Below are 13,952 nucleotides of genomic sequence, written 5' to 3'. Positions count from 1 at the left end.
TCAAATGTTTAGCCTATGTGCAATGAAAAACACAATGTGTGCACTCTGAACACTCTCTTGTCTTTCATTATACAGGCTTTCTTTTTCTTCAAACTTGTTTATAGGGAAAGAACTGTTGTTTACAGATTGGATTTCACCTGTGCTGTAAAGTCGTACTGATATAATCTATGTACTGTAGATGTAAAAACCAATTATGTGGTTAAGACCTGAAATAAATCTGAGGAAACTACTGTACAAAGTGATTTATATTTAATATTTTTGTGGGATTTATTTATAACAGAGGAAAATCACTGACCCTGACCCAAAGATAAGTGTTGTAAAAGGCATTAAAGAACTTCATTATCAAGAAAGTGTAACCCACACAAACACACTGATAAAAATATTATTTACAATATTCCAGGATATTTGACCTTTCTCCCATGGATAACAGGACAATTGTTGAAGACAGCACACACATCACATATTTCCTTCAATGCAGTTTAACGACAGAAACAAAATCAAAACAGTAAGAATTCAGATGTTTTCAGTTTAAAACATTCAACAAATGAACTCACATTTGCAGAATGCAGGAAGTAAAAGGCTTCAATGATCATGTACTGTTTTGAAGAGATATCTACTGAAATGAGCGTGCTAACCACCTAGCCCCGGCACGTCCTGTCCCGCAATACCACTTGTACCTAGAGAGGCGGTAGTGAGTCACTGTAGCGTCCAGTCTGTCCTCAGTCCAACATGACAGGACAAAGAAGTAGAACTGCCCCGCCTAGGGCTTGTAAATCCTGTTGAAGATACAGGGTTTGTGTACATTTTGAGAGTTTGTTTGTTAGATTAAATCTGCCTTAAATCCGCCTTTAAAACTAGACGTCCACGAGATTTTATCAGGGCCCCCCTACAAGAGCGTGTGAGAATGCATGTCTCTAATCAGTTCAGAATGTGTTTCAAGTTACTGCCAATTTGTGAACATGGAGCTTTCGGGCCCCAGAGGATCTGTGCAGTTGGTGCTTTGCAACCTCCTGTCTGAGTTCAGCTGCAGTTCCTCTAATGCTCAATAGGTGCTGATGCAAATGTCTCCATCATTTCTTCCTCCATTTAAGAAGTCCAACATCATTTTCCTGTACATATCTACCGGATGCAACGCCCAATCAAAAAATTGATTTTAAAACTGACATGAACAATATTCATGTAAAGTCATTGCATTTTTGTTTTATGAAGGCATGATCATGTTGATTTGTCTTCATTTGTTTTGATCAAATAACAACAACAATACAAAATTTATATTATATCCACAAAATCATCAACGAATATTGGAGCCTCACCCTTTTACTGGCCACAGAAACACCTTTGTTTTGGGCTCTTACACCCTCCTACACTCATTATGATCACACAGGTGACACAGGTTAAAGTCAGTGGAGGTTATCCAAGATTCTTCTGAAACAGCTTCTCCTGCAGTCTTCTCAGAGCCACCAGCGGATCCTCTTTGACAGGGCATTCATGCTGGGAGGACATTTTGGAGATGTACCCTTGATCAGATCCACTGCTTGGACCCTTTCCATTGGGCCCTAGAACCTCGTCCTCCTCCATCTCCGCAGGCTGAGAGTGGCAGGTTTCGGATTGATGGAAGTATTCCCTCTGCATGCTGGTACAAGATAATTCTTGAGGTTTTAAATTCAGGGAGTCCTGTGGGGCAGAGCTTCTCTTCTCCGAACGAGCAGAGAGTTGGCCTTTCGGTAGCTCTTCCTCATCCTCTGTGGGAATTTGACTGCAGGGTTCTGCCTGGAGGAATAGCCAGTTCTGTCTTGGTGGTCGCAGGTTATTTAAAACAGGCTCAACCATGTAGACAGATTCTGGCCTGGGGCAGTGAGGATGCACATCATCTGTCAACACCTCATCCAGGTTTGACAGATACTGATATTTGTGCTTAGGGTTGACTACTGGTGTAAGTTTTGCCACTGATGACTGTTCGCGCTCTGGGTTGAGTTCAGGCGTAAGCACGAGAAGACTGTCATTTTCATTGATTTCTACCTCATGGATGTAGACAGGAAGTCCATGTCTGATTAGAGGAACACACTCTAGTACTGGAGGGATCTGTAGTTGGTCTAAGAGTCGGTTAGCCTCAGTCATGACCTCCTCCTCATCGTTCACACACTCCTTCTCGAACCAGTCAGGATTATCCAACTGGTAGGCCTGGAAGGCTTCGATGGCATTCTTCAGGGCTCTACCTGATGGACAGTCGAAATATTCATCCCCACCAATGCCCTTGATGTGGTTGACCTGACCTGGCTGATACTTCTCAATGTCTAGGATGCGGAAGTACAACTCTTCGAAATGCTTCATCAGCTTGTATTTGACTGTGATATCAAAAACTGATGGCACGTCTTGTTCCCTGCTGATGTCGTCAAAGTAAGCCACCATGTACTTGCCCAGCATGCCGGCCTGGTGCATGTCTGGTAGGAAGAGGTTGAGAAAGGGAGTGAGCATGTCATCAGTAGGGGAGAGAACGTCTTCCCTCAGAGTCACCCGGCCTTGACCGCACATGGCCCTCCACTTTGCCTGGACGCCTTGCGAGCACAGCACCAGGATTTTGTCGGAGGGATTTTTGAGCTGTTGTCGTTGCCACTCAAGCCAGCGAAGGCGCCCAACCATGCTGACTGAGGTGGAGTCTAACAGGTCCACAAGCACATTGGTGCCACACTTGGCCTGAAGAAAGGCGCAGAGCTTTAGCACTACGTCCCTGTAAAGGCGGTGGTCCTGAGAGTAGATGACCAGCACTTTGGGAGGCTGTTTAAGTTGCTGCTCCCACGGTATTTCACCTACCACAGGTGCTGCAGTAACACCAGGTTTTCCTGAAAGTGCATGAGAGCACAGATGAATGCCATAAGCAAATTAAGAGTCATTTTGAAGGTGCTATATGCAAACATTCAGATCATTGATAAACAACTATTTGCTATAACTATAAAACTGAATATGTATTGCGACTAACCTTGCTTCCGGCATAGGACGTACATAACAACTGCCATCACAACACACATAAATACCACTCCCAGGACGACAAATGTGTACACGGGGACATCAGGGGTATCTGTTGGCTTTGCTGTGGAAATCAGAACACAGTTCACTCATTAGCATTTCCCATAGGGTGTTGTTTTAGTCATGCTAATGGTAAAGCTCCTGGCAAAGTCAGTCAGTCAGTCAGGCTACTGGATTGGTTGCTTGAATTCAATTCAAGAAATTTTTGTTTAGCCCAAAATCACAAATCACAAATTTACCTCAGAGGGCTTTACACTCTGTACACATGCAACATCCTCTGTCCCGGGACCCTAACATCGGAACAGGAAGAACTCCCCCCAAAAAACCTTTAATTACTTTGTTGATCCCCGGACTTTTTCTTCAGCGCCACAAGCAAGTACATTTTTTTACTAAACGGATGAATTAACATAATTCTCTTAATCGAGTTGGTTCCCACATGATGAGGTACTGACGTGGGGGATTGCCTCATTTTCATCTCGTGTTATCATCAGGTAAAATATTTCAATTTGTACAATAGTCAGAAAACTTTTATTTATACAGCACAAATCACAAACTATCACCTTTGACATGGAAAAGCTCTCCCCAAAAACCTTTAACTGGTAAAAAATTGATGAAACCAATACTTTTGTTTGTGACCAAATACTTGCAAAACGAATGACTTTCCCATCATCCTCAGTTATGCTGTGTGTTTGGTGCTAACTTGTTTGGTTGATCCAAAAGGGCCTTTTCACAGCAGCCATTTTCACATGACATTGCAGGGTAATTAATCAACATTAATTTCAGAAGGACCGTGGCCCAAAAAATAGAATGAGACCATAATTGACTTCATCACTCACACCTGTGTTTTTACGTGTGAAAATGGCTGGTAGGAACAGGGCCTTTTCCCTTAATTGTTTCCTCATTCCTCTCACTCGTGATGTGTCATCTCACATTCAAGGTAACAAGGAAGAGCAGAGAAAAAGTAAGGAATTATTTTAGGAAAGGAGCCATTGTGCCCTTAAAAGTGACTGATGGATCACATGCCATTGGGCTTAATACTAGCGTAGGAATTGGTATTGGTATTAGAAATCTACAGAAAACTAAACATTCCATTTTAACAGGTAAATGCATTGCATGACGTAAGCTATTCAGCTTACGTCATGCAGCTGTACAAGCTTAATATAAAAACATGGTGTCTTGATGTAGGGAGAGTCTGTCTATCGGCGCTCATCTTTCCTGGCTGTTACTCAAGACCTTATTGCCAAGTTCACAGATCGGTGCGGTTCAGCAGTGAGCACAGAATGGCGAGGAAGTAGGAATTTGAGAAATGTCGAGAGCAGTTTGCAGTACAGGTTTGCAGTACTCACACTATTTTCACTCACATGGCCAAATGCTGTTAAACAGGTGTGGCTACCAGCTTCTAATTTGTTAGATTTGTATTAATCTGTACTTATTTTTTCCTGTTTTCCTTGTTGCTGAAAAAAACAATTTCCTCACTGGGATCAATAAAGACTGACTGTGCCTTGCAGTATGTTCACCCCACATGGCGTTGCATTAAAACCTGCTTGATATCAGGTGTTAATGCAAAATCACTGCACAGGAAGAAGACACTATAAGAGCACAATTATCAATTAAAATGTTTTACAATCATCTTTTTATATTTGGATTGTATGTAATGGACCTACACAAAATCAGTCAAAATTGGTGAGGTGATATGAAAAACAAAACTTGGATAAAGAAGTTAAAAAAAATAAAATTGGTATTGGCTAAAGGCCGTATTGAAACGCAGAGCAGATTTCCTCTTCTCAGTGAAGGTAAAGATCCATCATTTCTCTTTCTACCAGTAAGGGTCGTGATTAGATTCTCAGGAAGTTTTTTTTTTTAAAGGAGAAACAAGAAAGAGTTTTAATATCTATCTACAAGGAGTGAGAAACAGAGGATCCAAAACAGTGTTGATTCACCCTCTTTGCTATGAAGCCTGTCAATAACATCTGGTGCCACCAATTACCTTCAGAAGTCACACAACTAGTTTAAAAAAGTCCATTTATGTGCAAGCTAAGTGTTACATGATCTGTCACATGATCTGAGCACCATTAAATCCATTATTATGGGCACCACAACCCATCTGCCAAGAGAGGACAACAATTCACGGCAAGCAAGGAGGATGTTAATCAGAGAGGCAACAAAGAGACCAAAGATAACCCTGACAGAACTCAACAAAACACTCAACAAAGCTCAACAGTATCTGGCACAGAGCTGGGCTTTATGGAAGTGGCCAGAAAAAAGCCAGGTGCTTAAAGATATGAATGAATCTCAAAATCATGGCTAGGAGCCAACATACCAGGACAAAAATCCAGAGTTCTCTTTCGACGGGCACAGTCCTGGCCACATTGTGGGAAAAGAGGTTTGATCTGAAGCGAAGAATGAAGTAATTGATAATTGATTATTACCATCTCGAAAAACTAAAATAGTCGTACACTAACATCACTCAGCAAAATATTTTACCTCAGCATCAAACTGGCAGCAAAATCGTGGCCATTTATCCAGGCTGAACGTTACATTCAGGGTCTTCTGATTGGCCTGGAGAAGAGAGTTTAATCATGCACAGAATGTTATAATTGAGGAACAACATTTTAGAGCACTGCACAGGAAGAAGACACTATAAGAGCACAATTATCAATTTAAATGTTTTACTATCATTTTGGAGCATCTGAACGTGAAAACCTTTCTGTTTAAGAAAAAATGATGTCAGTTTACCGGTAGTTTGATCAAAACGTCATGTAACACAGGGCTCATGTTCAATGCTTCCCTGTGTATGACACAATGAGTCCACTTCACGTCGGGGTTTCTTTTTTAATGCGCGCTATAAGTCCTCCCGCGCTGCCCGTCATCGATGCTGCAGGATCACCAGCTCATGCCGTTTTACCAGAAGGTGCTGACAACATAAAAAATGGCCTCCCCTGTTGTTTTCCCCTCCAACGTTTTACAGAATGTGCTCATAAATGTCGTCGGTATCGATGTATCTCACAAAAGCAACAAGGCGCAGTGTTTAACTTCTCCGCTGCATTTGAGTCCAACATGTTCTCAGCCAGCATAACAGCGGCTGGAAGGAGCAGGTCTTCGGCGACAGTGAATGGTTTTAGCGATGAGCAAAGACATCGCATAAGAGGCCTCCAGGCCCTTGGCTGATGCCGTGGAGGCTTTCCGCATCGTGTCTTGAGATGACTTGAATTCAGAGAGTTTAAAAAACTCGGGTTACCAACATGACTTGCATGTTTTGTCTTGAGATGCCGCTGAAGACGTGCTGACTTCATGCTACTGTTGGCTAATCTCTCCCCACAGAAAAAACACAAAGCCTTGGGTCGGTTGCAACTCGTGGACGTAAATCCCATTCAAACATTATCTTTCTGAATACTGCCGGCTCTAGTTTCGCCTACTTTGGCACTTGTCCCTCGGTGTTTTCAGCAGCATTGCTGCTATGCTTCAACCACAACTCCATTGTTTGAGTTTTCATGGCGGCAGTGATTGACAGGTGATGACAGGTGGCGTGTGCCAGGTGGGGTCAAACCATCCTGGTATGGGGGAGACTCTGGGTTTTTAGGACAATGAAATTGAATAGCCTACTGAATATAAAATTCAGTTTTTGAACTTACACTTATATTTTATTGACCATTTATTCAATAACTATTTTTAAAGGATTTTTGAATGGATGCTAATTTTAAATATATTTTGAAAAGAAATCTCACATACATCCTGGAGTGCCTTCACGTACCCTCAGGGGTACGCGTACCCCCATTTGAGCACCATACCTTATGTTATGCATTCCATGTATTTTACTTCAGCTTATGTTTATCTTATTTTTACCATTATTATAAAGAGTGTTTTATGTTCCATCTAATTTTCCATTAATTACGGCATTCTATTCCTGATTTAAATGTTCATTCTATCTGTATATTTCCCCCCTTATTGTAAAATCTTTTGTGTTGCATTTCTTATATGAAAGCTGTTAAACAAATGAAGATCATAACATGAAATAAGAATTGTCGTTTCAGGAAAAACGCTTGAGAATTGGATTGGTCTGTATTAGAAACACCTCTCAGTACAACACAATCAAATTCAAGAGCACCACAAACTACAGCTTGGTGTGTGCTTTGAAGAGCAGCAAGTTTACCCAGTGGGTCAAAAACCTAATTCTGTATTATATAATAATCTAGTTATTTGAAAAGAAAGTTTCAATCCACATGAATATACTAGGTACACTACTAGGTAGACAGTAGTCCTAAGGAAGGACAGAGGGAGATGCTGCTGACATCTCACTCTTAATGACCTGCAGCTCATGTCTCTGTATAACAATACAGTACAATCAAGTGCTTTGCAAAAATAATGAGCAGCCTTTCTACCATCAGTGGACATATATACGGCACAGAGAGGCAGGACACAGTTTCCCGTGCTGACATGAAGACAAAGAACCAGGCTAAAAACTAGAGGCTGAGATACAAAACACAGGATGTTGTAATATGCACATGCAGAACATTTTCTGGCTCAAATCACTGAAAATGCATTCATCTTCTATGTGAGACTATATGTATAGTCTCACATAGAAGATTGTGAGTAGCCTACTGCGACTCAAACACAGAGAAATGTCCAGCATAATGTGACCTCACCTTGTACGTGCGGACTACATGTTGGGTAGTGGAGCAGCGAACAATAACAATGTATTCCTCACAGAGAGTGTCGGGAGTGAAGCTGACAGCCAGAGCGGATCTTCCACGGACTGCAGTGATCTTAGTCAGACTGATGTTAGGCTGCCACAGACTTCCTACAGTACAGCAACAAGGCAGCGTGTTAGAAGTGGTCTCTGTAAATGACCCACTCTTTCTGGGCTGTAGAATGTCAGGGACTCACCTCTCTCTATGCAAAACTTGGTCATCTGCATTTTGGGATCTGGACAATCTGTGTAAACCAGAGAATTTCATCAAATTCAAGTCAGGAGGACTAAGAGTTCTGCAAAGTGAAAACGACACTGGATGCACCTAGTTTGCTTTCTTTCACAAACTAGGTGCTGTTTTGAGTTTAGCAAATTGGGAAAGAGTTGTATGAGTAATCACACTGTAATCTTTTGTTTGCAGATATCAGGAGTCTCATCTATAACCGTTGCGTACGCACAAAACAGGGCCTGAAAGAGGAGTACGCCACTTCCCACGCAAACGCTGTGATCTGTAAAAACTAACTTGACGGGAGAATGTGATCACCTGTACGGAAACTCTGACCCATGCATACAAACATCATGGTGAGGTGGTGAATTGAACCCAGATTGTAATGTGAGGTATAATGATGGCGCTCACATTTCATTCCACTTCATATCACACGTTACTTTGCACTTATATATTCTCTTTATCATGAACATTTTTGAACATATTTGTGCTTGTACTAGTGTAGATAACTGTAAGCACATTTGAATTATAAAAGCTATAAACCAACTCAAACCTCAAATCTAATTTTGCAACTTGCGCTAAAGAACTGCAGAACAGAGCGTCATTCGTTTCAATAATCCTCTAACGCTGTTCAGATTTCACCAAGTACAATATGAGTTTCCATGAAGTGTTTGTGAGTAAACATCACTGCAGTGAACTTTAGTTATTCAGGGTTTATTCCATAGTGACAGATACAACACAGACAAACTGTAACCAGTTCTTTGATGCAGTATCAGAGCTCACTGGAGCAGAGGAGTCACCAGGGTGATGTCACACACCTTCTCCAGTCACCTCACCTTCATCTTCATCACCTGCATATTACGATTGTGTAAATGGGCAAAGTGTGGAGATAAAGCCAGTGACAGCTCTCGTACGATCACTCCGTATCCTCATTATCAGTCCTAATCATAATGCCATAAGAAAACATACGGAAATAAATAAATATATTGTGTTACCTATCAAACTTCCTCTTTTTTTTTTAAACGATATCCAGGCCACCGATTGTCGCGATCATTTTGGAAGCTATCGGTGTGATTGCTGTAAACACAGAAATACTACGGGGACTCGTGATGTGTTATGTTGTAAGAGGTAGATACTCTGGTGTGATGTTCACAGTAAAACTACGCCACTTGGTGGGCGGCACAAGATATACATTTAGCAAGCGTTAACAGTGTGTATACGAGCCTCGGAATAAAAGCCTGTTGCTGTTCATCAAGTTGTTGTTCGTCTGGTGTATAACTACACTACAGAAACATTACATCTGGCATTAAGACTGTGTAAATGGAAGAATTGGGAGTGAACGAGTGTTTTTCCTCTCGGTCGTCTCCATGATTCACCGTAAAGAGCCACTGATCAGCAGCTCATTCCTGTGCATCAACATTCATAAGGTGCTTTGCTTTGACCATGTATTGTTGAATGTGGGTGTGTAGTGGGCGGCATGTGAAGCTGAAGCAGCTGCTCACATTTACAGGTTGATTTGGGATTTGTAAAAGGAAATGTCTCACTGGCAGGAAGGTTTTATAAATCTGAATATCTTTTGCCAAAAACGTACGTTCCTCCTTTGAACGTACGCAAACATTTAGTGTGGATCCTACGCTCAGTTTTATAAATGAGACCACAGATCTGTAAATATATACACTGTGTATAATACATAATACATATACATAATCCTGTATATTCCAATTAACCATTTTACTTTGGCTCACAGACACACAGATTAATAACACGTGTTGAAAACTAACAAATATGAAAACTGGAGTGAGATAAATTTGACTTAACACAAATGTGTAAATACATTTAATAAAATAATACATAAGCATGAACAGACAAACATATAAACTCTTTTGGTTTTAACTCACCAGGAACATTGACATCAATGCTGACGTCGTAGCCGCTGTGGTTCAGCTCTGTTTTGGGGATGTTGAAGACAGAGACCCGGTATGTCTGACCAGGGTCCACCACGAGCGTGTTGTCTGAGAACGACCACTGAAAGAGCAAAACAATATTGTCCGGTAGAAACTTTGTTGACCGATTTGACCAAATACAAACTGTGTCGCTAAGCTCTACGTGGAGCTATGCAGCAGGGTTAAGAAACATCTCAGCTTTCCATCATTGGTTTCTTATAGAGTAACATATGAACTGTTTCGTTATGTGAATTAGCTCCACCTCTTTGCAAAATCCTGATGGTAATTGTCGCCAAGGACATAAGCAGCTAATATTGTTCAATGAAAGAACAGTGGCTGAGATCAGGTCCAGTTCTGATGTTATGAACTGTGCATATACCAGCAGGACATCAGGAAAAAAACACAGAAGTTCTGAGTCATCTGATCTTAAAATCATACGAACATAATATGAAATATTTGCTCCCTTTCTGTATACCAATAGAGAATATTATATTATAAGGGTCACAGCTTTATAATGGCACTATCATTTTACGACATATCTGAGTTGTTGTGAGCCACCCACCTTTTCCCCTGTCGGACTTCTCATTGAGAGTTTGTCTTTGAAGGAATATCGGACACACAGGTTCTGGTTGGTGGACATTACCAAAACATGAAGCTCGGTGGCTTTCAGGTAACTTATACTGCCTGAGGAGAGACATAGCAGAGGTCACTGCCTGTCTTCACTACATCACATCAAATGAAGCTAAACCTAAGTCATCATCTGAAATTTAACAATTATTAAATGGACTTTTTCCTTGTCTACCACTACTTCTTGCATATTTGAATGTAATACGTGAGACAGCAGATGGACTCACCATCATCCTTTATGTTCCAGTTAGCGACCAGCACAGGGTGCAGGTGTCCTGTCTCATCCTGCCTTGTGTTCACGCTCACCTGCAGCCCCTCTGGACTGCTGGGAGTGTACTGATTCACATCCAGCCATTTACTGTCCATACAGTTATCTGCATACAGACAGACACACGCTGCATGTCAGAGAGCTGGGAAACCGGACATCGCATTTTCAATAGTTGACATCTTTATTTCTTAATTTATTTCCTCATTTAACTTTAAGATAAAGTATGATTATATTGCTGACTAAATGTGTCGAACAATGTTATTTAAACCGCTCAGAATCCAAACCTGAAATGTGTGAACGTTAGGTGACTTTGTGTGCTCAACAAATGAGAGTAACTAGGAAATGACAACAGTAAGAATAAGGAAGAGTAAAATTCACTCACTTGTGGTGACTGTACACCTCAAACCCTGTGTCAGGAAAAAACAAGAAAAAAGAGATTAACGAGAATTGTAGTGTTGTCAATCTTACAAATATAAATTTACGAATTTGCCAAGTTTTCACCAATTACACAAAGAGCTTCACAAAACAACAAAAACACCTTTGAAAAAAACATAAATAAACATGAAACAAAATCCAACATCAACATCGACAACTGAGGGCAGTAAAGAAGGCCGGTCCTTCTTTGGTCCAATCATCAATACTGTGTGTGTAGGAGCTTTCTATATGATGTTAGTACGAGTTATTTTATTCATAAGTAGTATTGGTAAATTATTCTCGATGTTTGCTTGTTGAGGTTAGATTTTGTGATACATCACAAAATCGAACTAATTAAGACAGCTTTATCTTTTGACAGTCATTCGTTTCATTTAATTATTTTTGTTGTTGAAGTATACTTGTTTTTTTTGGTTTGCTCATTTGTTCATGAATTGGTTTATAACACTGCATGCACCGGGGTGGGCCTCTGGTCTTTTACCAGAGCAGAAGAGGCTGCGATAGGCGTTCCCTTGTTCTTTCGTTTGTTTACTTGTTTTGTTTAATCATGAAAAATACATAATCCTGTCTGGACAATACATTATTTTGCCTGTGTAAACCCACAAACCCATGGTGCGACAGTGGCCCTTTGATTTCTCATTGGCCTTTTGATTTATGTTTGTTTTCGGATGTATAATACAACAAATGGTCACTACAGTGTGTATCGAGGCACAACAAATCTGGTGATCCATTTTCTAATTATGATCTAAATAGTTTATTCCTCTTTTACGAATTAAAAACTGGTGAAAAAATGGCTTTACAAGGATACTCTTTCTCATTTCTTTTTTTTCATCTGTGAAAGACGTGGGAAAAAAGTTTTAACCGGTGAAACACCTGGACAGTTGTTTTGCCTGCTGCCTCATGCCTGACACCCACTGCTGCTACTATTTTTTTATTATTGTTGTTATTAGTCACATTTACTATATTACTGCTTTTTTATCATTGTATTTTATCCACCGCTGCTGTTATTATTAGAAATCAATCAATCAATTGTTATTTATGCTGTTTTTAGTGCTATTTAGTGCTCTTGATATGTATGATTTCTGTCATATGGATAGAACTATGTTGTAAATCTATTATGTTCTTTCTGTACACATGCCATCTATCACACTTCTGTCCATCCTGATAGAGGGATCCCTCCTCTGTTGCTCTCCCTCAGCTTTCTCTTTTTTTCCCTGTTAAAGAGTTTTTGGGGGCCTTTTTACTTTTCCAATGTGAGGATGGACAGAGGATGTCGTATGTACAGCTTGTAAAGCCCTCTGAGGCAATTTTGTGATATTGGCCTATACAAATAAAATTTTACTGAAATTTTTTTATTAACTTTTATGCACGACAAGTATATTTTAATGACTATTGTAACATGAAAGTATCTTCCTTTCACGAGAAACTGAGCTGATATATTTTTTATCTTGGTATAACTCATTGGTCATATCTTGGTCATATCTCTCTACATTATGATGAAAAACAGTCTGTTATCTGAATAAGTGTGTCAAGAAGCTGTCTTGTGTGTGGCTTTTTTAAACTGATGTGTTTTACATGTTTACTATATCCAAAATGACTCAATAGGGTGACAGTTGAACTTTTTGAGATGTCATTTTCAGGTTGTTACATATAAGTTAGATGTCAAGAAATTGCTAATCAGAACACATCATTTTGTCCATATGACAAACCATACCCAACCAGCAGTGTTCTGTAAGTATTTGTTCTGTTGGCAAAACCTTGTAGAGTTTCCTACTGAAAAGTAGACATATATCTTTTTGAACGATTGAAAGCTCAAATCGGTGTGTTTCCTGTGTCAGGCGGTGCCAGCTGAACGTTACCTGTCGGGAGCAGTTGAGAAGAGGCCATGATAAAACCGGCAACGCGGACGACAGCAACACACAGATTACCACCAAAACTAGTCGAAGAAGAATCATAGTGGAGGAAGAAAGCTTCAATCCACGTCCCTGCTATGAAAGAAACATGTAAAATAGAATTTCAAACCACTACACCTGAGCGGAAACAAAATGAGAGTGCGTGACTGCCGCTCGTGTCGATAACTGAAAACTTCCTGCTTTCTACGGAAAGTACCTGCTGGGTTTACAGTAAATTATCCTCTGCTGCCTTCAGGGGACGTGGGAATATAGAGCACTATTCTGTTGAGTTTGGCTGCTTCTGATAATGATGTCACCCCTTTAAACTTATATCGTCGTATAAGAAATAATAACACGAGAGAAACGTGTTGGAAATATATTAAGCATGTGTCTTGATGATTCTAAGAGTTATAGATGTCTTAGATTGAGATATAATCTATGAACCAGCCTATTACAAATGTTTTTTTAATTCAATAGTATTAATTGAACTATTGACAGAGGAATAGTATTAAGGATTAAGGAATCTGAAAACCTTTCATGGACTGAGTGCCCAGGACCCCCCACTTCAGCAATCACTAGTTTAGAGCCTAATTAACGGCAAGGAAATCACAGACAGACCTCAAATTCTGCGAATATGTTTGTAACGTCGTGCCTTTTTGATTTGAGAGCTTATGTTATGAAATAAAATATTGAACTGATTATTTGGATATTTACATCATTTTTAATTCCATAAGAACATTTTCAACACGTGATGCAAATCCAGAAGAAAGATGTGTCTGTGGCATAGTGTTTGCCAAGTAGAGCGGAGGTCAAATCAGAATCAGAACCGTTTATTTCCAATGTATACATATAT

The 13,952-nt window shown here is 40.1% G+C and overlaps 1 protein-coding gene across 1 annotated transcript; it reads right to left on the bottom strand.

Annotated features, from left to right (window-relative positions):
* Positions 1 to 247: 247 nt before the first annotated feature.
* Positions 248 to 13,257, bottom strand: il17ra1a (interleukin 17 receptor A1a). Its single transcript, XM_079294733.1, has 11 exons — positions 13,067 to 13,257; positions 11,158 to 11,182; positions 10,735 to 10,881; positions 10,443 to 10,564; positions 9,836 to 9,962; positions 7,909 to 7,956; positions 7,668 to 7,822; positions 5,509 to 5,583; positions 5,345 to 5,414; positions 2,978 to 3,088; positions 248 to 2,840 (listed from the first exon to the last, which is right to left on the bottom strand). Exons 1-11 carry the CDS (start codon positions 13,160 to 13,162, stop codon positions 1,411 to 1,413), a joined length of 2,406 nt encoding a protein of 801 aa, XP_079150859.1. The 5' UTR covers positions 13,163 to 13,257; the 3' UTR covers positions 248 to 1,410.
* Between the last annotated feature and the right edge of the window lie 695 nt (positions 13,258 to 13,952).

Source organism: Melanostigma gelatinosum (genome assembly GCF_949748355.1).
Source record: "Melanostigma gelatinosum genome assembly, chromosome: 22".
Classification (NCBI taxonomy): Eukaryota; Metazoa; Chordata; class Actinopteri; order Perciformes; family Zoarcidae; genus Melanostigma; species Melanostigma gelatinosum.
Note: the sequence above shows the minus strand (reverse complement) of the source record. Positions and strands in the feature narration are given on the sequence as shown.

Coding starts and splice junctions, on each gene's coding strand:
- il17ra1a (XM_079294733.1), bottom strand. CDS start 13,162: ATGATTCTTCTTCGACTAGTTTTGGTGGTAATCTGTGTGTTGCTGTCG. Junction 9,963..10,442: donor GAAGTCCGACAGGGGAAAAG/GTGGGTGGCTCA, acceptor TTGCTCTTTCAG/TGGTCGTTCTCAGACAACAC. Junction 5,584..7,667: donor ATGTAGTCCGCACGTACAAG/GTGAGGTCACAT, acceptor TCTCTTCTCCAG/GCCAATCAGAAGACCCTGAA.